General features: G+C 42.8%; 1 protein-coding gene across 1 annotated transcript in view; it reads left to right on the top strand.

The window, feature by feature from the left end:
- Window positions 1-21332, top strand: part of SGSH (N-sulfoglucosamine sulfohydrolase) — a 133846-nt gene extending 112514 nt beyond the window's left edge. Inside the window, exons 7-8 of the mRNA XM_082272530.1 lie at window positions 10909-11112; window positions 20698-21332. Coding sequence (XP_082128656.1) covers window positions 10909-11112; window positions 20698-21254 — 761 coding nt within the window. The 3' untranslated portion in view covers window positions 21255-21332. The remainder of the gene's footprint in view (window positions 1-10908; window positions 11113-20697) is intronic.
- The last annotated feature ends 828 nt before the right edge of the window (window positions 21333-22160 follow it).

Raw genomic sequence — 22160 nt, 5'->3', positions numbered from 1 at the left:
CCTCTTGGCATGCCGCTGATAGCCTGAGCCAGCCACTGCTGCCCCATCCACAGTCCAGCACTCCAGTGAGGGGCGGGGCAGGGCAGAGAGTTGGTGACTGATCGCTCATTTCTCGGTCTCTAGAGCCAGCGAGGGACAGCTGCAGTGTAAGACTGATGCTGCACCCATGTAGGCGAGTATGTATATTTGTTTGTTTGCTGTCCCACTCTTCTCCATTTAGCGCTTTTTGTAGATTTTGAACATATCCAGTCAAATCTGAATGTAAAGCTTGCAACTAATGAAAGTATAACCATATCTTGGACTGTCCCCCAAATAAAAATCTCATAGGGTGACAGATCATGTGGCCTTTTAGAGCTGTTCTTCCTGAGGATAGGACCACGAGTACACCCTTTTCCAGTATCTGCCATTATATTGACATAGCTATTCTTCAGGACTCCATTGAGTCTGTCAATCTTTCCACTGCTTTTGAGGGTGATGGGGAATATAGAAAACTTGCTATAAATTGAGAGCTTCCCTTATCTCTGCCAATATCTTTCCTGTGCAAAGAGTACCTCTGTCACATTCTATTAATTCTGGTATCCTGTACCTACAAACTTTTTTGCAGTAGTTTTTGTATTGGCTTTGGCTACTGGCTAGGCTTTTGGCCATCCTCAAAACATATCAACAGAGACTAATATTTTTTTTATAAGTACTTATAATTGATATTTGAATGGAGCCTATCTGGATCAGCTGAAAAAGGATAATCTGATTTGGAAAAATACTGTTGGGGAATTTGGACAAACCTCCACGCATTGTACAGTACAAAAGTGGAACACGAAGCACAAAACCTGTCTGTAAGTGTGCTAAATCTGGGTGCAATACAATAATATTAGGCCCCTTGATTGCCTCTTTAGAGAAGTGGCTAGTACTGTGTGCTAGTTGTGCAATTACTGGATATAAGCTACTAAGGAGCCACCATCCCTGTTCAACACACCACTGGCCCTGCCCATTTTGGGTGGCTTTACCTTTAATCAACTATCCTTCTCTTCCTTAAGTGCTTGGTCCTGCAACTGAATTAGTGTCTCTATATTCCACTGCTCTTCCTGACGGGAATCAGTCCCTAACATCTGGGTGAACCCTATAGTGGAGACTTCCTCTACTGCTACTTTCATAAGGGCTGCTTCTTTTGCTGCAAGATCAGCTAGATTGTTGTCTATGGCTGCTACGCCACTACCTCTCATATGTACCTTTACTTTTAAGATGGCTGCATCTGCTGGTAAGGAAATTGTATGCTTTCCATACAGGCCCAGAATCATGAGCCACACCAAAGCAGATGTCTGAGTTTTATAGCCTGTTTCCATAAACTTGACTCAGGGAGGTTACTGCAAACTATGTGTGTGGCCATTGTCAGTTGCATAGTTGCCAACAGTCACAGATTTCTCAGGACAAACCCAGAAATCTGACTGATGTCCCGGGAAAATCCCTTGTCCCGGACAGAATCCCGATAATTTTGCTCTGTCACGAACGATCAGGGAGATCCCTCCTCCTACCTTCTCCACTTCCAGAAGGTCAGATGCTGCCTGGCTGTTTGCAGATTGGTCAGTCCTGAGTGAGTAGGCGTGGCCACCAGAGGGTGATGAGTCCGGCTGCGTGCTGTGGTAAGGGGAGGACCATCCTCTCCTGTCACTGTTTCTGTCTGAAGATGAATCAGTGCTGCACTCACTGGAAGAAGCAGAGCATAGGCGTGCGCAGCCTATGGCATTAGAGTGTGCACCTCAAACCAAAGCTCAAACACATGTGCGTGTGTATATGTATATGTATGTATGTATATGTATATATATATATATATATATATATATATATATATACACACACACATATACACACACACATTTATTAATAAATGTAAACAAACATTTTAAGCGGTATTAAAGTGTGCCCCCATCAATGCAGAGTGACCAGCGTGCCCCCATCAATGCAGAGTGACCAGCGTGCCCCCTTCAATGCAGAGTGCCTAGCGTGCCCCCTTCAATGCAGAGTGACCAGCGTGCCCCCTTAAATGCAGAGTGACCAGCGTGCCCCCTTAAATGCAGAGTGGCGAGCATGCCCCCTTCAATGCAGAGTGACCAGCGTGCCCCCTTCAATGCAGAGTGACCAGCGTGCCCCCTTCAATGCAGAGTGACCAGCGTGCCCCCTTCAATGCAGAGTGACCAGTGTGCCCCCTTCAATGCAGAGTGACCAGTGTGCCCCCATTAATGCAGAGTGACCAGTGTGCCCCCTTCAATGCAGAGTGACCAGTGTGCCCCCATTAATGCAGAGTATAGAAGAGAGTAAAGCGCCTCTTGAGTGTGGTATACAATTTAATGACAAAAATTATAATAGTGAGTCCCATCTAGGTACTCATTAACGTGTGTGGCGTGGCATTGTGCTCCGGAGGCTGGAAGTCTGCTCTGTTCTGGTGTAGTCTGACCGTCTGGGAGGGGTCTGGAGGCTTTCTCTGACGACTTCCGGGTCGACTCGGTGAAAGAACTTTGAGTAGCTTGAGCAGCGTCCGGCAGCGTCTGACGTCACATGCAAAGAAGGGCAGTGAGGGCGATCCGGGCTTCACAACGCATTTGGGAGCATGCGTCAAATGCCAGGTTCGGGCATGCGCACTCCTTTTTCAAGACTTGAAAAAGAGTGCGCATGCCCCGAACCTGGCATTTGACGCATGCTCCCAAACGCGTTGTGAAGCCCGGATCGCCCTCACTGCCCTTCTTTGCATGTGACGTCAGACGCTGCCGGACGCTGCTCAAGCTACGAGACTACACCAGAACAGAGCAGACTTCCAGCCTCCGGAGCACAACGCCACGCCACACAAGTTAATGAGTACCTAGATGTGAGTCACTATTATCATTTTTGTCATTAAATTGTATACCACACTCAAGAGGCGCTTTCCTCTCTTCTATATTCCTGATACAGAGCCGCTTCGCTCCTCCGGTCAGCTGCCCTGAGTGACAACCTATCCATCCATCCCAGGGACCACCTCGGATACACACCTCTCTCCCCCCCTCTCCCTCTGAATTTAAGAGAGCACACCACCACTGTTTGCTTAAAACCGGCACACGGATTCTTAATCCCCACCTTGTGCCCAGGTTTTCTATGACTTTATTTATGTTGTATTCCCTATGTGCTGGTGTCTCCTTTTGATTTATCCCGCCACCTGTTCTCATTTGCAGCCACTGTATTGACTAGCACCTCCTGAGAGCGCCATAAACATTCCTTAATATCCATTAATGCAGAGTGACCAGTGCTAGTGGCAGTTATCTGTAAAAAAAAAAAATAATAATAAAAATAATTCCACACAAATCACTTCAGGCTCTCTCTCTGGCCTCTCTCCCCCTCCTTCTTGCTGAATGCTGATGGGTGATGGCTGAATGATTGCTTGCTGAGTCTGACTGACTGTGGTGGTCCTCCTCGCCATGTGGCCGGCTTGCTCGTTCTCTGCTCACTGCTCTGCCTCCTCCTGAGTCCTGCCTGGTTCTCTCCTGCGATGGCTGCGCTGGGCGGACGCTGCACAGGCAGTCCCTCCCCCAGCCCCAGACCAGACAGTCCCTCTCCAGCCTCCGCACCGCACGCCTGTCTCCCCCACCACTCTCCACAGTGGGCGGCGCTGGCTCGGATTCAGTCTGGAGCTGAGCTGCGCCAAGTGAGCCAGCCCAGGGGCAGAGGAGAGCCGCAGCCCGCAGAGCAGACTCATCGGCGGCTGGCGGCCATGGCAGGCACAAGGGTGATTAGGGTGTGCCTGGGCACACCTGGCGCACCCCGTGCGCACGCCTATGAAGCAGAGCCTAAACTTGGGAACTTCAAAAAACTGACAAGAGCAAAGCTGCCAGCATGGTAAGTACACTGACCTGTCTACCAACCCCCACCCACCTTTAAATACACACACGTTTTACTTTCACATTGCATGCACAAACAAATACACACACGTTTTACTCTCACATTGCATGCATACACAATTACTCCAGCTACTTTGGCCTTCAGTTTGAAATTCCCTTTTCAATTTACTGTAATTTTCTCTTTATTGAGTAGACTCTATAATCTGATAAGTAGGCGGAGATTAATTATGCAGAGTGGGCAGAGCTTCAGGGAAGTGGGTGTGTGGTACATTTTCAAGTAAGTAATGGATAGCTGTGCTGCAAAGTGTCCCTGGAAATGTTTTTCAAATGTTGGCAACTATGCAGTTGTATTATCTAGATCCATCTACGCAAAGGTATGTGTCACGTTCTTAAAGAGGGTCTTCATTACTGGTGTTACTGACCACCTTTCTTGTTGCATTAGTTCAAGCCAGTTGTGACTATTACTGTTTGTGCCTATGTTCATGTCACTAGCGTTGTGATTTATTTCTGATTGCGTACCTCCTACTTTTTTGTGTTCTGTATATGGGCGAACGCCCGTAGGGCGGCAAAACGCCAACAGTTCAGTGATTGACAATCAAAATAGTATCAATACAGTACAATTGTACACATAGGTAGAAATATTAATGCATAGTTATCTGTGATGAAATCCACATAGGAAGGCCATCAGAAAAGACAGGTGGGTGTAGCTGTCCTACGACCGGATCTGGCGATGTGGTCACCACAGGCACATGTAGTTAATGAAGTCACTTTGAGCTAGAACACTCAACATGTTTCGCAAAATTGCTTCGTCTGGAGTTTTCAATTCATCACTCTATCTAACTGGAGTACATATGATGACAATACAATCACATAGGAGGAAACGCAGAGCAAAATAATCCTATAGTTTTGGACAAGAGTCCATTAGCTATATTCACAGATTGGTGTGTTGCACTAATCTATGCAAAAACACAACGGATGATAACCACAGTAATAGCCGGCCTATATTTGGTAAACATGGGGGCCCATGCCATAAAAAACCATAGATACAGGTCATAGAATATATATATATAAAGAGATCAAAATGCTGGATCACAACATGCTTGCGATGGGTATAAATGCAAAGAAAAAAGGGAGGTGGGGTCAGAGGAGCCAGGAGCCATCTAAAGTGTCTAGGAATCATAAACCTTGATTCCGATCAGTAAAAAAGTTTTTTATGATTAGCAAAAATCAATTATCCAGCGACAACAACAATCAGTCCATATAAATAAAGGTATAGTCCGACTGATTGGGAAGCCAAATGGCTCCACCAAGTGGTGGTTTTGAGAGGTGCAAGACCCAAGATTAAATTGATAATTTCCCAAGGAGAGACAAAGTCTGTAGAAAACAAAGGCATACATCTCGTGCAGCAGCTAACACCAAATAGACACCCGTGGATTAGGATCATAGATACCAAAGAGGTGTATCCACATTTAGCAAGAGGAAAAAAGAAAATTGAAAAAAACAAAAAAAAACAAAGAGGAAAGAAACAATCTCAAAACAGATGGATGTATTAAGAAGATAGAAGAGGTATTAGTAAAAACCATGCAACATAATAAAAGGATAGAAAAGTGGATAAATAGAAAAGGAGAAGGACAAGGGCCGCTCACCGGTTATAAAATGGACTCATGAAAGTCCATAACTCAAGTATCTTATATATAGCCCACTTAGCATGGATAGGGTAAAATGTATATTAATAAAATGTATAGTAATAAAATTTTATTCTTATTTTATCCTTGTGCATGTTTTTTTACTGTCCTATTCAACTCAAGTTATAAGGATGTGACACTTCTCTACTGTTTAACTTGCACCCAGAGAACTGCATCTGGTAGTGCAATTGTCTGATTCAAAACTGTATATAGGAGAAGTATAGGAGGATTCAGAATGAAACCGCTTTTAACTGTGAGATTTGAAGGCACAAAAAGCAGTTGGGTATCTATAAGATCTGTTTGCTCACACATCTCATATTTACTTGGTTAAAGATGTATTGTAAAGCATGAGGAACATACAAGGTCATGGGTGTTCCTAATAAAATCTGTTATTTTGTCTAGCAGTAGGGCACGAGCTGCAACTGCTCTTATACATCATGGTGACCCTTTAATCACTGAAAGAGGAGTGTATGTGTGGGGATCTATGGGAATGCCATCATCCCAATAGATACAGGAACAAAGAAAACCCTCCACAATGCGGGACTATTATAGGCACCACGGACAAACACCATATAGGCACAAATTATATAAAAAGTATACATTTTAGACACAAAGATTTGGATGTTTAATTTCTTCATGTATTTTACCTAGCTGATTTTTTTGCTGCTATATTTACCTAAAGCCCCATTCTCTTTGTTTCTTAGTAATCAATTTTAAAATATATCAATAACATGTATACTTTTTTATATACTTTGTGCCTATGTGGTGTTTTGTCCGTGGTCATGGGCATCCGCAGGTAGGGGCAAGAGGGGGCAAACACCCCATTCGTGGAATCTCAACTTTCCCTTTCAAGTGGTTGTTATGTCACTTTATAGCATCCTGTCTGGTCTGTTTAATAATCCTGTGTGCCTGTGTGTCTGTGTTTTAAAAAATAAGCTGTTCTTTACCAGTTTTCAGAGGAGCGAGCGCCACTCACGTGACCCGCCAACTCTCTCCTCTTCCCGTCTGAAAGCTGCCTGCAGCGGGCGAGGCCGAGGATTCCTCACTGATGTCAGTCGGGAGGGGGAGAGGAGGAGAGAGGCGGCGGGTCACGTGAGCGGTGAGTGGCACTCTGAAAAATTGTAAAGAATGGCTTATTTTTATAAAACACAGACACAGGGCACACATGATTATTAAACAGACTGTAGACAGGATATGAAACTTTAAATGACATTACAGCAGCAGGAGTGTGGGGTGGGGGGGGGTTGTTTGGTGGTCACTGACACAGAAATTGACTGGCAGGGAGGGTGGGGGGAGAGAGGACTGCGGATGATGGAGGCACGTACACTGACCACAGTGTCAGGGCTCAGCAGCCATGGTATACCGTGGTCAGTTTACAGAGGTAGGACATAGCCAGGCAGGATCAGCCAGGTATTTTAGGTGATAGAAGGGAACAAATTACACAGCAAAGCTGTATAATAACATGCTTTAAGGGAACAGGATCCATTTTATTATTTTTTTAGGTTAACAAATGCTTTAAAAATAAATGCTGGTGTTTGCTCTTTAAAAATAAATACTCAAAATAAGTATAATGACTAAGCCCCTCCCCTTCATGACATTGTTGAAAAGGGGCGTAGCATGGGTGACCTTAAAATAATGCCCCCCTCTGAAAAAAGTTCTGCGGACGCCCATGTCCGTGGTGCCTACAATAGTCCCGCATTGTGGAGGGTTTTCTCGGTTACTTTATTCACTGAATCACGTGGTGTGGAGATATACATTACTGGTCGGTCTCTCTCGCTCTCATCCATTACGTCTTCATTTAAGTCTGATATTTCTTTTAATTATCAGGCAATGGATAAGGAAGGGATATCCAATTTTCCGTATTGAACCGTATTCTCTAGGCCTTCTTTTGACATGTCTTTGTAACTCTTCTTAGTATCAGGTTTAACTGAAGAATTCCTGTCTGACAAGAGCCTGGCAGCCATAAAAGAGGGAGGATCATTCCGGTCCTCTAGCCAGACATAAAATAATTTACCTGCTTTCTTATCAAACATTTTTTTTTTTTTTTTTTTTTATAAATTCTTTTTATTGATTTATGCAAAAGCAAAACATGGCCTCAGGGGCATACCCCGGCCAATAACCACAACACATAAAAACACAAACATAACCCAACCACTGGAGGTCACTAACAATGACCCCCCACACACGAACTGCTCTGTACCCACCATTTAGTTACAGCGCATGAAAAATGGTTCAGAAACAAAGTCAGGAAACCTTATTGTCTCTCCCCTCGCGGCTCACCCCACCGGAACCCCGGCTCCGAGTCCCGCTCATTTACCGTAGATGTAACCCATACCTGCCAGAACTTTTCATATTTCTTAGGGCAATTTCTGGAAATATAGGTCGCCTTGTACAATGGCACCACAGCATTAACCAGTCCCTTCCAAAAGCCCATGGTTGGGGGGAGGTGTGATTTCCACTGAAGGACTATCGCCTTCCTAGCATAGAACAATAATATACCTATTAGGGTGCGTATCGCTCTTGTCAAACATTTTAATTAGTCCCTTATCTTCTGCTAATTTAGACTCTGCTTCCCTCATAACTACTGATGGGGTCTGGACAAAAGCATATAACTGAGGACTATAAACGTAAATAAAAACATGCGTTTAGATCAATGGTGCCTTCTGGTCTCAAAAGGTTTTGGTGTATTCTATGTTCATTATTCAGATTTATCTAGAACAGGCCAGAGAGATTACAGAGTCATCCAACCAGGATTAAGTTATGCCACATCTGTGGTTTGGATCAGCAATCAGGGAGCAACCAAAAGTCTCAAAGCTCCAAAGAAATACTGGCCAGATTCTGACTTGGGTAAAACTTCACATTGCAGATGGGACTTTCTCAGTTGAAAATGTCTGGATTCAGGAGAATGGTTTCTTCACCTAGAGCTGTTTAAAGTCCTCTGTTGCAGGTGGGAAACACCTGACAGGGACCTCCTGACTTCAGGTTCAACAAAAAACTGAACATGCTTTCTCCAGTTTCTGGGATCCTTTTAGCCATGGTAGTGGATGCTTTGATGACTTGTGTGGAATCAGCTCAATGTCAACTACGCCTTTAATCTAAATACCCTGTCTTGACTGCTTTACTGGATCGAGGTGGAGGATATTCCAGTGATACACATCACACTGAACTGGCATAGGCATATGTGGCAGTTTGATATCATCAGATTACTGGTGGACACCCCTAGGTTTTACCAGATTGCCTGGATCTTGCGTCCCAAGGAAAGGTTTAAAACTCTGCTTCTCAGTCGCTGGCTTTAACAGCCTAGCTTATGAAGCTCAGGTCCTAAAAACACAGGGACTTACCAGATTTGGTCATCCCTACACTTCTCAAAGATAGGCAAATAACTTCTCTCTAAATCTACCATCACACCTGAAAATCATTTTTCTCATGGTGAAAGGCAAGGAACATACAATCCCAGTAAGTACTCTGTGGGACGTACCTTGTCTTTTTCCAAGATTCAAAATTTAGTTTGGATTCCATCAAGCACCAAATTTTCAGTCCTGATATTCTTTCAAAGACCTCTTCCCTCTCACACCTTAGTGAGATTCTTCATCCAGAATGTTGCTCAAATTACCCCCAACCCCGGTCCCCCAGTGTTGCTGTCGGATCAGACTAGTTCTGTCTTTCCTTCAGAAACTGCTCTATGAACCTATCCAGGATATTCCTTCTCTACTCTTAACTCAGAAGGTTGCCATCCTGGTTAACATTATCTCTGCAAGGTGAGTTTCTGAGTTGGTGGCCCTAACCTGTAAAGAACTTTTTTCTTTTGCTACATATAGGTAAGGTTGTCTTGATGCCTTGGGCCCTTTTCTTCCCAAGTTGATTTCTTTTTTCCTAATCCAGGACAACACAAGGAAATTTCCCTCTGTTGTCTGCATGGGGTATGTACTGTTCATGACTATCTCTTAGCTATAGCTTCTTCTAGATGGACTGGCTCTCTTCATCATTCCTGAGGGTCTCAGTAAGGTACAGCCTGCTTCGCGTTCCACCAATTCCAAGTGGATTCGTTCGCTCATCATTGAAGTCTATAGACTTAAGGACAGATATTATCCCTTCTTGTCAAAGCACACTACTCTAGATTAGTTAAGAGTTTCAAAGGATTTTCACATCCTACATCTGTTTCTCATAATTGCAAGTCTTCCACCTGGCCTTCCATTTGCACGTTTGTTAGGTTTTACAAAATGGATGTCCAGGTCTCAACTGATGCCAGTTTTGGTCTTAAGGTTCTTCAAGTGTCTGTAAGCTTTATTTAACCCCCTCTGTTACCTTGTGGGCCTGTTAGTATTTTGACTTTGTTGCTCATTTCTGCTTTTGAACATTCCAGTGTCTCACAATTACTTCTTCCCTATGTCCCTTAAAGAACAATTAGGACCACAGGCTTTTTGATTTGCCATAGAACCATTTTATTGGAGTTCATAAAGAGGCACAGGTCTCACTCATCTGTTATGATCAATTCCTGTACTTGCTTTTCCACAGAACTAAAGCATGATGGTAGTGAGAAAGGTTATACCTGGCTGTCTTACAGCTTTGTTTGTCAGTGTCTGATCTCCTGTTGGCATCAACATTATCCAGTGTCTCACAATTACTTCTACCCTGTGCCCCTTAATGACTATCAAAAGATTTTATGGTAAAAAAAAATCCTGTTTTTAATATACAAAAAATGTAGCACTTTAATAAATACTGTATGTTTAGAACATATGATCAGGCCCTGGCACAACCCTGATAATAGGATATTGTTGTCAACATGACAAGACATCACAAATGGGTATAGTTTCTACTTTTCCTGTAAATGTTGAGTTTTATCCCATATTCGTAGCCTCTTTATTGTTCAATGAGGCCATCTACTGCATCAAAAGACAAATAGGGAGGCAGAAGGAGCCAGGCTCAAGATCACAGGAAAAGTAGAGAATTTGATATAGAGTCAACTGCCTAGATATGAATTTACTACCGGTAATTCTTTTGAAATGTAGTGGACCTGAACTCCTTCCTTTGCATCTTTTTATTGATATTCTTTGAATTTTCAAAAACCTTAGGGTATTTTTCAAACATATGGCCAGTTTATAACAGTGCTTTGATTTTGGCACCTCTCCAATACCTTAGCACTGATCCAGTACACATAATATAGTAAAGTTGTGGCTCTGGCAATATGGTTTTGAAATTGTCCCTACACACATGGCACTACTAGTTTTTTAAATTATTAAAGATATTAATACAGTGTTGCATCCTAGGGATGCCAGTTTACTTTTTGCCTAGATGCTGTATGTAAAACAACCTCACTGACACATTGATAATAGAGACCAATAATCTCTCATTGTGCATTACAGGAATAGGTCTGATCCTCTCTGAACTGCGTAGTTCCGGACATGAGAATGATACTCTTGTAATATTCAGCTCTGACAATGGAATCCCATTTCCTAATGGACGTACTAACCTGTATTGGTCAGGAAGAGCAGAGCCCTTATTGATCTCTTCTCCTCGTCATCCAGAGCGCTGGGGACAATTCAGTGAATCCTATGCAAGTCTGCTTGGTAAGATACTTTTCCTAAGTATTGGTAGTAGGGACAGATTTTGCTCTAATTAATTTATAAATGTCATATTCACATATTTTACGTTGACAGTTCAATTGCCACTGCACATTACAATGTGTAAACATAGTATTGGAAAATGCATATATGGTAGAAGTGCTCATGTAATAGTGATTTCTGAATACATCATATCATATCACCATGAATAACATTTATGTGCTTATTATAATTTCAATTGGGGACTCATGAAGGGCCATGGTAGAAGGGCCACGGTAGAAGTTGGTATAAAAATAAGGAAAGAGAACAACAGAGAGAAAGTGTGGGGTAATGTGATGGAACTTTAGTAAATTTCTGTTAAATGTGACTTTTGCATATTGACATGGTCTGTGGCTCTAGGTTATTGTGAACTATATCTCCATACAGCTTTCATATACTGAGCACCAGGGAGGGCTTGGCTAATGTGCCCAGCATTACCTTTTGTTGCTGGTATGCAAGAGGCCAAAGTATATAGATGTTTCTCTATTTAGAAAATAACTTTGGTACTAAAGAGCTTTAAGCATAGGTGCAAATTTTATTCCCCCACCAGTTCTTAACTGATGTGGCCTCCAATGATCAAGTGCCTTATTAGAGTAAATATGACTACCATATTAGAGTAAATATGACTACCAAAGGTCAATTTGTTTGTTTGTTTAAATACGTTCCCAAAATTATTCAACATAATGGTATTTTGTATCTTCTGCTCGGTAGTAACAGTATTTGGAACAACATTAATCCTTTAGACCCGGTGTAACGTTAGAATTCCATACCTCGTTAGATTACCATACCCGCGTCACTTCCTGTCCGAAACAGCTGAGCAGCGTAACAGTGCGCATGCTCAGAGCCCCGAAAACACAATTGAACAGCTGCGAAGTTGAGGAGTGCGCATGCTCAGAGGGAATTAAATAATCACGGTATTGTGTGTAATGTTATACTTGCGGCGGTTACATAAAAACAGTCGGCTGCAACATCAATCATCTCCTCTGCTATCCCTGTCACCTCCCTGATGTCGTCTAGTAAATATAAAAGCGGCGGCGGGTGTATGAATTCGAAATGACGGAGATGTCGGCTCCGTGATGCGCTTTTATATTTATTAGCCGAGAGCAGGGAAGTGAGAGGGGAAGGAGCGGAGATGATTTATGTTGCAGAGGAGCTGTTTTAATGTAATAGCGGCAAGTGTAAGTACCGTGAGAAATCCATACCCTCCGTAGGTGCACCGGAAGTGGCGAGGGTATGGTTTTCTCACGGGTATGTTTTTTTCCACACTAGCGCGACTTGTCAGGCGACTTGTCAGCCTGACAAGTCGCGCTCCCTCGCAGTCCATTGACTGCTACAGGACCCGTTCTTATAGGAGCGACACAAGTAGCTCCAACTTAGAAAAAGGGTCCTGTACTACTTCGGGGCGACCTCGGAGCGACTTGCATAGACTTCCATTATGTGAAGTCCATGCAAGTCGCTCCGAAGTCGTGGTGCATGGGAATGCACAAGTCGCCCCCGAAGTAGTACAGAGTTGTGTCGCCCCAGTGTGAACCGACTCTTAGAATAATAATGTAAACTGCTGTGCAATACAGCACCCCATAGCAAAGCTAAGCCCTGCAGTTTCTAAAATGTATTCTTTGTGCATGGCATGACAACCTAGTCCCTACTATTGAGAGCATACATAGCTAGGTAAGTACATATTGTTCTCTTAATGAGTGTGGGTACTTGCGCTCAGGAAAATTGGCACACTAAATCTATGTATGAGAATAAGCTGCTGCTGATCAAAAAAGGGGAACCTTTTTATAGATGTGTGTGTGTATATATATATATATATATATATATATATATATATATATATATATATATCAGATATCAGCGCTGCTATAAAACTTGTGCCCAAATGCCAACAATAAAATACTAAACAATATAATGTGCAAACTTGTGCCTTAAAGTGCTCCGAATCACAGTGTAAATGAATATTCACAATATTAATATGTGCATACTTCAACAGATACTGTGTAAAATACAAAATGGGGGAAGAATAAATGGACTTTGAAGGCACCATAATAAAAAACAACGCTTTATTTTGGATAGGTATTAAAACCACAGAAGTATATGTCGACCGACCAAAAATGGGCGGAGACCATTGATCAGAGGATACAAGTGATGGGTGAATGGGGGAAAAAACCTCACCACCTAGGACATACAATGCAACGAACAATACAAAATATACATTTGGATGATAAACAAGGGAAAAAGGACGCTATACGCTGCAAACGAGCCGCACCACGGTGCAGGCAACGCAGAGCGTCCTGTACAATACAGTAACAGCTTCCAAAGGGAAGTAAACCAATATGTCCAATTGCTCTACATGTTTCGCCTGGTGTTCAGACTTCATCCGGAGCTGTTTGGAATATAGATTCCATAGGAAGATGTTGCTGGAGCCAACCAAAAGGCACCAGGAGGGTAGTAAACCAATAGTATGATTAGTAATCACGAGGGGTGACCTGCTGAGGCAGCTGGAGGAGCACGCACTGCTTATGGCCAATTAGAAAGATATCAGGTAATCAAAATATAGAGTATACCTGTCCCATACATAGCCGGACATAGGGCATAAGATAAAATAGCAGGCAATTCCTCCAAGGAGAGAGCAGCATGCAGCGCGTCCTCCAGAGGAGGAGCTAAATAGGTTAACCCAGGAATTCAGGAGCTTATGTTACTGCCACACTACTGCTGCCAGCATTAAGTGTTGGTGTATGGTCATACCACCCGCTTTCTATCCATCCTATCTGAGGAGGGGATTGATACTACAGGCTCATTTACCCCATTTGTCCGGTGAGTGGGGAACTGAGAAGGGAGGACACAGCGGAGGTACCAAGCACTGAGCACTTTGTGTAGAACTGTCAGCAATACATATCATCTGAGCACAGAGCACTTTTCTGATTTATGTGGAACTGACATCAATATATTATCAGAGCACTGAGCACTTTGCATTAATTGAAGGACATTGTTTATCAAATTATTATGATTATTTCTTGCACTTTAAGAGTATAATATTTGCCACTTAATGAGAATATCAATTATTTAATATTTATTGGTATTGTACACAGTATCTGTTGGAGTATGCACATATGGTTACTACTGTGAATATTTATTTAATATTTATTGGTATTTACACAGTATCTGTTGAAGTATGCACATATTAATATTGTGAATATTCATTTACACTGTGATTCGGAGCACTTTAAGGCACAAGTTTTGCACATTATATTGTTTAGTATTTTATTGTTGGCATTTGGGCACAAGTTTTATAGCAGCGCTGATATATATACACACACACACATATTGTTCTCTTAACCTCTTCCTGACCACCCGCTGCCTATTTACTGCGGCAGGGTGGCTCTCCTGCGCAAACCGACGTAGGTCTACGTCGGTCTCGCGCAGGAGGCTAGGAGGCGAGCGTGCGCTGCCGGCGGCACGCTCCCGCCCCCCAGTCAGCAGCGGGGAAGCCGATGCATGGGTCAGGCGACTCTGATTGCCGCCTGACACCCGTGATCGTTCCCCACTGAGAGAGAACGGTCAGAAGTTGTAAAAACAGCTGACCATTCTTCTCCATGGAATGTTCATAGAGCCCATGTGATCCTTCTATATAGGATCGCAGGTCTCTATGGTCATTCCACAAGCCACGCCCCTCCAATTAGAATCACTCCCCTAGGCTCAAATTTAACCCCTTGATCACCCACAATGTTAACCCCTTCCCTGCCAGTGTCATTATTACAGTAACAGTGCATATTTATAGCACTGATTACTGTAGTAATGTCACTGGTCCCCCAAAAGTGTCAAAAATGTCAGTTAGGGGTCCAATCTGTCCGCCGCAATGTCGCAGTCCCACAAAAAAAAATTGCAGATTGCCGCCATTACTAGTAAAAAAAAAAAAAGACAAATCTTTCCCGTAGTTAGTAGATGCGATAACTTTTGCGCAAACCAATCAAAATACGCTTATTGCGATTTTTTTTTTTTTTACCAAAAATATGTAGCAGAAAACAAATTGGCCTACAATGGCCTAAAAATTTAGATTTTTTTTTTTTTTTTAAGAATGTTTTATAGCAGAATGTGAAAAATATATATTTTTTTCATAATTGTCGCTCTTTTTTTTGTTTATAGCGCAAAAAATTAAAATTGCAGAGGTGATCAAATACCACCAAAAGAAATCTCTATTTGTGGGAAAAAAAGAACGTAAATTTCGTTTGGGTAAAGCATTGCATGACCGCGCAATTGTCAGTTAAAGTCACGCAGTGCCAAGTTGAAAAAAGTGGCCTGGTCATTAAGGGGGCAAATCCCTTCGGTCTTAAAGTGGTTAAGGCAACAGAACCAAAAATTACAATACATCTACAGTATACCACAGTCTGTCACTTTTCTTAAAGTGGTTCTAAATGCTCAAGGTTTTTTTACCTTCATGCATTTTATGCATGAAGGTATAAAAAAACATTCGCTGTGCAGCTCTTCCCCCAGCACCCCCTAATGCTTACCAAAGTCCAATCGCAATCCAGAAGCGTGCATGAGAGCCTTGGCTCTCCGGGGACTCCCTCCTCATTGGCTGAGACAGCAGCGGGAGCCATTGAGCCAGTGAGAAATAAAGGGTGGGGCTGAGCCGCAGCGCTGTGTGTGACTGGACATGCAGAGCAGTGGCATTGGAGCGACCCTGCTTGGGTACCCCCATTGCAAGCTGCTTGCAATGGGGGCACTCGGCAGAAGGGAGGGGCCAAGAGCCCTGGCAAGGGACTCAAGAAGAGATCGGGGCTGCTCTGTGCAAAACCAAGGTAAGTAAAACATGTTTTTTTTTCTTTTTTTTTAATTGTCTTTATTATCATTTTAACCGCTTGACCTCTGGAAGATTTAAACCCCAGGGGTGACCAGGCCATTTCTTGCAATACGGCACTGCGTTACTTTAACTGACAATTGCGCTGTCATGCAACGCTGTACCCAAATAAAATGTATCCTTTTTTTTTATACCAAAAATAGATCTTTCTTTTGGTGGTATTTAATAGCCTCTGCGTTTTACATTTTTTGAGCGATAAACAAAAATGTTGAAGAAAAAAAATAAATTTTTTACTTTCTGCTATAAAACATTCCCACGTCAATCAAATTTCTTCATCAATTTGTGCCAATATGTTTTCTGCTACATATTTTGGTAAAAAATAATCCCACAAAGCGTATATTGATTGGTTTGCACAAAAGTTATAGCATTGTACAAACTTTGAGATGCTTATGTTTAACCACTTGCCGACCGCCGCCCGACTATATACGGCGGCGGTCAGCCCCTCCCAGGCTAGTGACGTACCGGTACGTCACTAGCTTGGGAGCGAATAGGGGGGTGAGTACGCGACGCCGGAGGCGTGCTCCCGCCCCCGCTCATACCCGACGAAGCCGGCGCGTGTGACCGGCGGACCCAATGTCCGCCGGTCACTCGCGATCGTCGAGCAGAGAGGGAGAAAGGCAGGCGGCTAGTGTAAACAAAGCCGCCTGTCATTCTCCCCTGTGTAAAAACACAGATCACTCGGTCCTGCTATGTAGGACCGTTGATCTGTGCTATTACACCACTAGCCACATCCAATGACAGTTAGAAACACGCCGCTAGGGACACACTTAACCCCTCCCTCTACAATAAAGTTAACCCCTTCCCTCCCAGTGTCATTTTTACAGTAACAGTGCATATGTATAGCACTGATTACTGTAGTAATGTCACTGGTACCCCCAAAAGTGTCAAAAATGTCAGTCAAGGGTCCGATCTGTCCGCCGCAATGTCGCAGTACCGCAAAAAAAATCGCCCCCATTACGCGTTAAAAAAAAAAAACAACAAAAATGACAAAAATCTTTCCCTTAGTTAGTAAACGCAATAACTTTTGCGCAAACCAATCAAAATACGCTTATTGTGATTTTTTTTACCAAACATAGGTAGCAGAAAACAAATTGGCCAAAAATTTAAAAAAATTTTGATTTTACATTTTTTTTGGGGGGGAATTTCATATAAAAAAATTTGAAAATATTATTTTTGCAAAATTGTCGCTGTTTTTTTGTTTATATCGCATGATCGAAAAATCGCACAGGTGATCAAATACCACCAAAAGAAAGCTCTGTTTGTGGGGAAAAAAAGGAGAATTTCATTTGGGTACAGCGTCGCACAACCGCGCAATTGTCCGTTAAAATCACGCAGTGCCGAATTGCAAAATACCCCCTGGTCAGGAAGGGGGTAAAATCTTCCGGGGCTTAAGTGGTTAACCACTTAAGCCCCGGAGGATTTGGCTGCTAAACGACCAGAGGGTATTTTGCGATTCGGCACTGCGTGACTTTAACGGACAATTGCACGGTCGTGCGACGCTGTACCTAAACGAATTTGGCGTCCTTTTTTTCCCACAAACAGAGCTTTCTTTTGGCGGTATTTGATCACCTGTGCGATTTTTTGATCACGCGCTATAAACAAAAAAAGAGCGTAAATTTTGCAAAAATAACAATATTTTTCCCTTTTTTTTATATGAAATTCCCCCCAAAAAAAATGTAAAAATCAAAATTTTTTAATATTTTCGGCCAATTTGTTTTATGCTACCTATGTTTGGTAAAAAAAATCGCAAAAAGCGTATTTTGATTGGTTTGCGCAAAAGTTATTGCGTTTACTAACAAAGGGAAAGATTTTTGTCATTTTTGTTGTTTTTTTTTTTAACGCGTAATGGCGGCGATCTGCGATTTTTTTTTTTGCGGTACTGCGACATTGCGGCGGACAGATCGGACCCTTGACTGACATTTTTGACACTTTTGGGGTTACCAGTGACATTTCTACAGTAATCAGTGCTATATATATGCACTGTTACTGTAAAAATACACTGGTAGTGAAGGGGTTAACTTTATTTGAGAGGGAGGGGCTGTGTGTGTCCCTAGGGGCGTGATTCTAACTGTGATTGGCTGTGGCTTCAACTGTATGCAGAGTGATCAATGGATCTACATAGTAGATCCATGTGATCATCTCTCATACAGAGAGGAGAATGACAGGCAGCTTGTTTACACAAGCTGCCTGACTTTCTCCCTCTCCCCCGCCGATCGCAGAGTGGCCGGCGGCGATCGGGTCCGCCGGTCACACGCGCGGGGGGGTCCGTGACCACGCGGGAGCGGGAGCGCGCCTCCGGCGGCGCGCGCTCGCTCCCTAAACCCTCACAGGCGAGCAACGTAGACCTACGTCACTTTGCCTGTGAGGGGCTGACCGCCGCCGTAGATAGTCGTGCGGCGGTCGGCAAGTGGTTAATTAAAATGTTTTTTTTTTTTTTAACTAGTAATGGTGTTGATCAGCGACTTATAGCGGGCCAGTGATATTGCGGTGGATAAATCAGACACTGACACTTTTTTGACACTTTTTGGGGACCAGTGACACTAGTACAGTGATCATTGCTAACAAAATATGCACTGTCGCTGTACTAATGACACTGGCTGGGAAGGGGTTAACATCAGGGGGAGATCAAAGGGTTAAATAAGTGCCTGACCAATGCTTTACTACTGGGGGGGGGGGGGTGCTTGTACATGCAGACACACAGGATCCATGCCTTTTGTACAAACTGAACAGCATCTGCCTTGTTTACATAGACAGGCCTCCGTTCTGCCTGTGTACTGAAGCATGGAAGGGAACCAGTGGACATGGACTCCCGCTGTGGGAAGGGCTCAATTCCGGCTGTAGTTCGTGGGAATTTCCATATTTTTAGGCTTCAGGGGTGAAACTTCGGCCAAGAATAAAAAAAAGAGATTTTTTTTTTTTAACATCCACTGCTCAGATTTTAACAGGCTATGAGTATAGGGAACTCTGGAGGACTTACCAAAATTTTCCATGTGGTGATCAAACTTCTTTAGGGGCAGTATTAAACCCAAAAACAAGCTTTTTAACACTGACATAGGTGGTTACAATGTCAGCTTTTATCGATTTATTATTTAGCTTATAACCTTTTTATAAGCAGTTACAGCAAACCTTTTTTTCATTTTTTGGGATAAAGTGTTAACTGGAGTTCAGCTTTATTTTGCTAATTAAGTCCAGCTAAATCTGCTAGCCAAATACTACCCTCTCCCAAGACTGACAATGCTGCTGTCCAAAGATGTCTGCTTAAGGCCCCTTTCACACAGGCAGACCGTTCAGATCCACCTGTCAGTTTTTTTTGGCAGATCTGAATAGTCACCCCATGCATCTCTATGGGGCATTGGATGTCAGCGGAGACATGTCAGATCCGATCTGATCCGTCAAACCTGGATGGATGGAAACCCCATTTTCCATCCATCCAGTGGATCGGATCAGATGGGATCGTATGAGAACGGACAGACGGTCCGTTCCTATCCGATTCCCCCATAGAGAAGAATGGGGACCTGACAGCTGTGTCTCCACACACAGAGCGGAGACGGAGCTGTCATCCTCCTGCTCAGCCGGGGATCGGCGGATCGATCCCCCGCTGAGAAAATCTGAGTCCGTGTGTGAAAGGGGCCTTACTGTTTCATCCAGAATGCAAATATTATTATTATTATTATACAGGATTTATATAGCGCAAACAGTTTGCGCAGCGCTTTACAATTTGAGGGAAGACAATACAGTTACAATACAATTCAGAACAGGAGGAACTAGAGGGCCCTGCTCGTTAGAGCTTACAATCTAGAAGGGAGGGTAAAGTGAAATAAAAGGCAATAACTGTGGGGGATGGGTTGATAGAGAAAAAGGAGGTACATTTGTTAGGGGTTGGTAGGATAGGCTTCTTTGAAAAGGAGGGTTTTCAGAGATCGCCTAAAAGCTAATAGAGTGGGAGATAATCGCACGGATAAGGGTAAGGAGTTCCATAGGATTGGAGAGGCTCTGGAAAAGTCCTGTAGGCGAGCATGGGAGGAGGCGACGACTACCCTAAGACAAGAAGTGTTACTGGCTGGATTACTAGGTGAAATACAGGTAAAAAAAAGTCTAAAAAAAAAAAAAGGAATGCAGCCAGCACATCTAAGGAATAGTAAGCTGCAATATATTCCAGTTTTGTTCTGGGGTTTATTACCGCTTTAATACAGCAGCTTGTAACTCTGGATAAGGTAGTCTGATTGACACAAGGTTTTACGTTTTTAAAGTAAAAGATACACGAGTTAAAGCCCAAATCCAGCTAAGATAGCAACAGGTTTTTTTTGTTTTGTTTTTTAAAAGTATTTAACCCAATAGAAAAAAAGACTTTTGCAGGACACAAAGGAAGTGGAAAAATAATGGACCTACTGGCAAAATCAACAAGTTATAAAACAGTTATTGGGGGGAATCAGAATAAGGGCTGTGTTAATGTTGACAAACTGCAATGTATGTGGTATTTTTTTTATTTTGGCCATAGTTATAATTTCATTAGGCTTCAGTTATATTTTTGTTTCCATTTCTATGGTTGGTTGAAAACTAGTACACGCATTTCTGACTTTTTAGGTTTTGAAAATGTAAAATTGAAGCCCTAGTCAAAGTAATAAATTAACACACATTAATACTTGTAATGAATTGGGTAGTAAATCTTCCTTTTTTTTTTCCTACTTGTTTAGATATTACCCCAACCATTTTAGATTGGTTTTCGATCCAGTATCCCAACTACAAGATCTTTGGTAAACCTATACAGCTGAGTGGCAAATCCCTCCTTCCTGCTCTGGAGTCAGAACAGCCCTGGGCAACTGTATTTGGCAGCCAGTCTCACCATGAGATTACCATGTACTATCCAATGAGATCAGTCCAGCACATGCAGTATCTTCTTATACATAACCTAAACTTTAAGATGCCATTCCCTATTGATCAAGATTTTTATGTATCACCTACTTATCAAGATTTGCTAAACAGGACTGTGTCTGGACTGCCCACAAACTGGTTTAAAACGCTCCACACCTATTATTATAGAGATCGCTGGGAGTTGTATGACCGCTCAAAGGATCCCGAAGAGCTAAGAAACTTGGCTGGTGATCCAAACTACCATGACATATTGTTCACTATGCAGGGAATGCTGAAGAAATGGCAGTGGGAGACTTCAGACCCCTGGGTCTGTGCACCTGATGGAGTCTTAGAGGAAAAACTAGATCCAGAGTGCCGTCCACTTCACAATGAACTTTAACATGCCAACATCTGTTCAGTGACAACTTAAAGTTGCTTATACTGTAAATAATAGGAAAAGGTCTTCATGTCTGGAGAACCATAAAACCCTCAGAAGTAAGTAAGAGGTCAACGGGGCAAGTTGGCCATGTTCCAAGGAAGATAATGGACTCAATTCCACTGTAGTAAAGAAAAAAGCCTTTGGAGTTCACGCTTTCGACTGTCAAACTGTTCTAAACAGTTGCCCGGTTTTCCAATATTGCCCTTGAAATGGTGTGCAAATGGACATGTGGAGACAGTGTGGCAACAATAGAACAACTGTTCTTTTACTTTAACAATGAAATTCAGTTATATAAAAGTCTAGTAATCTATATAAAACATTGACCTAGGCATGGTGGATGATCAACTACACCAGAATCTAGTATTTTAGTGTAGCATGGTTCCTGCGGGTTAAATTACATGATGTTTTCTTATATCTCTGAGAATACAGTGAGAAAATATATCCAACAAGTTCCACAGTTACTACAAATCCAATGGCAAAATCCTTTCTTGGAAAATGATTGAGGGACACGAAATTCGGAGACAGTTTGGTTATACCTCCACGGGAGGATTTGGATACTTAAGCCCCGTACACACGCGTCGAAAATTGGCAGGGAATTTTTGTCCAACGTCCGACCTGCCGATTTTCGGCTTGTTAGTATGATGCTTCCGACAACCGACTCCGACTTTTCGGCGGAAAAAAATCTGGTGTGCAGGCTATACAATTTTTGTCCGCCGTTAAAACACGATCGATTTTCGTGCAGTCAGTACAGATTTCGACAAGGAAAAATCTTATGAGCAAGACTGGGCATGCTCAGTGAAGAAAGAACACAAAGAAAGCAAACCAACACATGACATCACTTCTGAAGCAGATTTTTGTTGGGCGAGA

The sequence above is a fragment of the Pelophylax lessonae genome (assembly GCF_965119305.1).
Source record: "Pelophylax lessonae genome assembly, chromosome: 11".
NCBI classification, from domain to species: domain Eukaryota; kingdom Metazoa; phylum Chordata; class Amphibia; order Anura; family Ranidae; genus Pelophylax; species Pelophylax lessonae.
The sequence above is the reverse complement of the archived record's forward strand: the minus strand, read 5'-3'. Positions and strand labels throughout refer to the sequence as shown.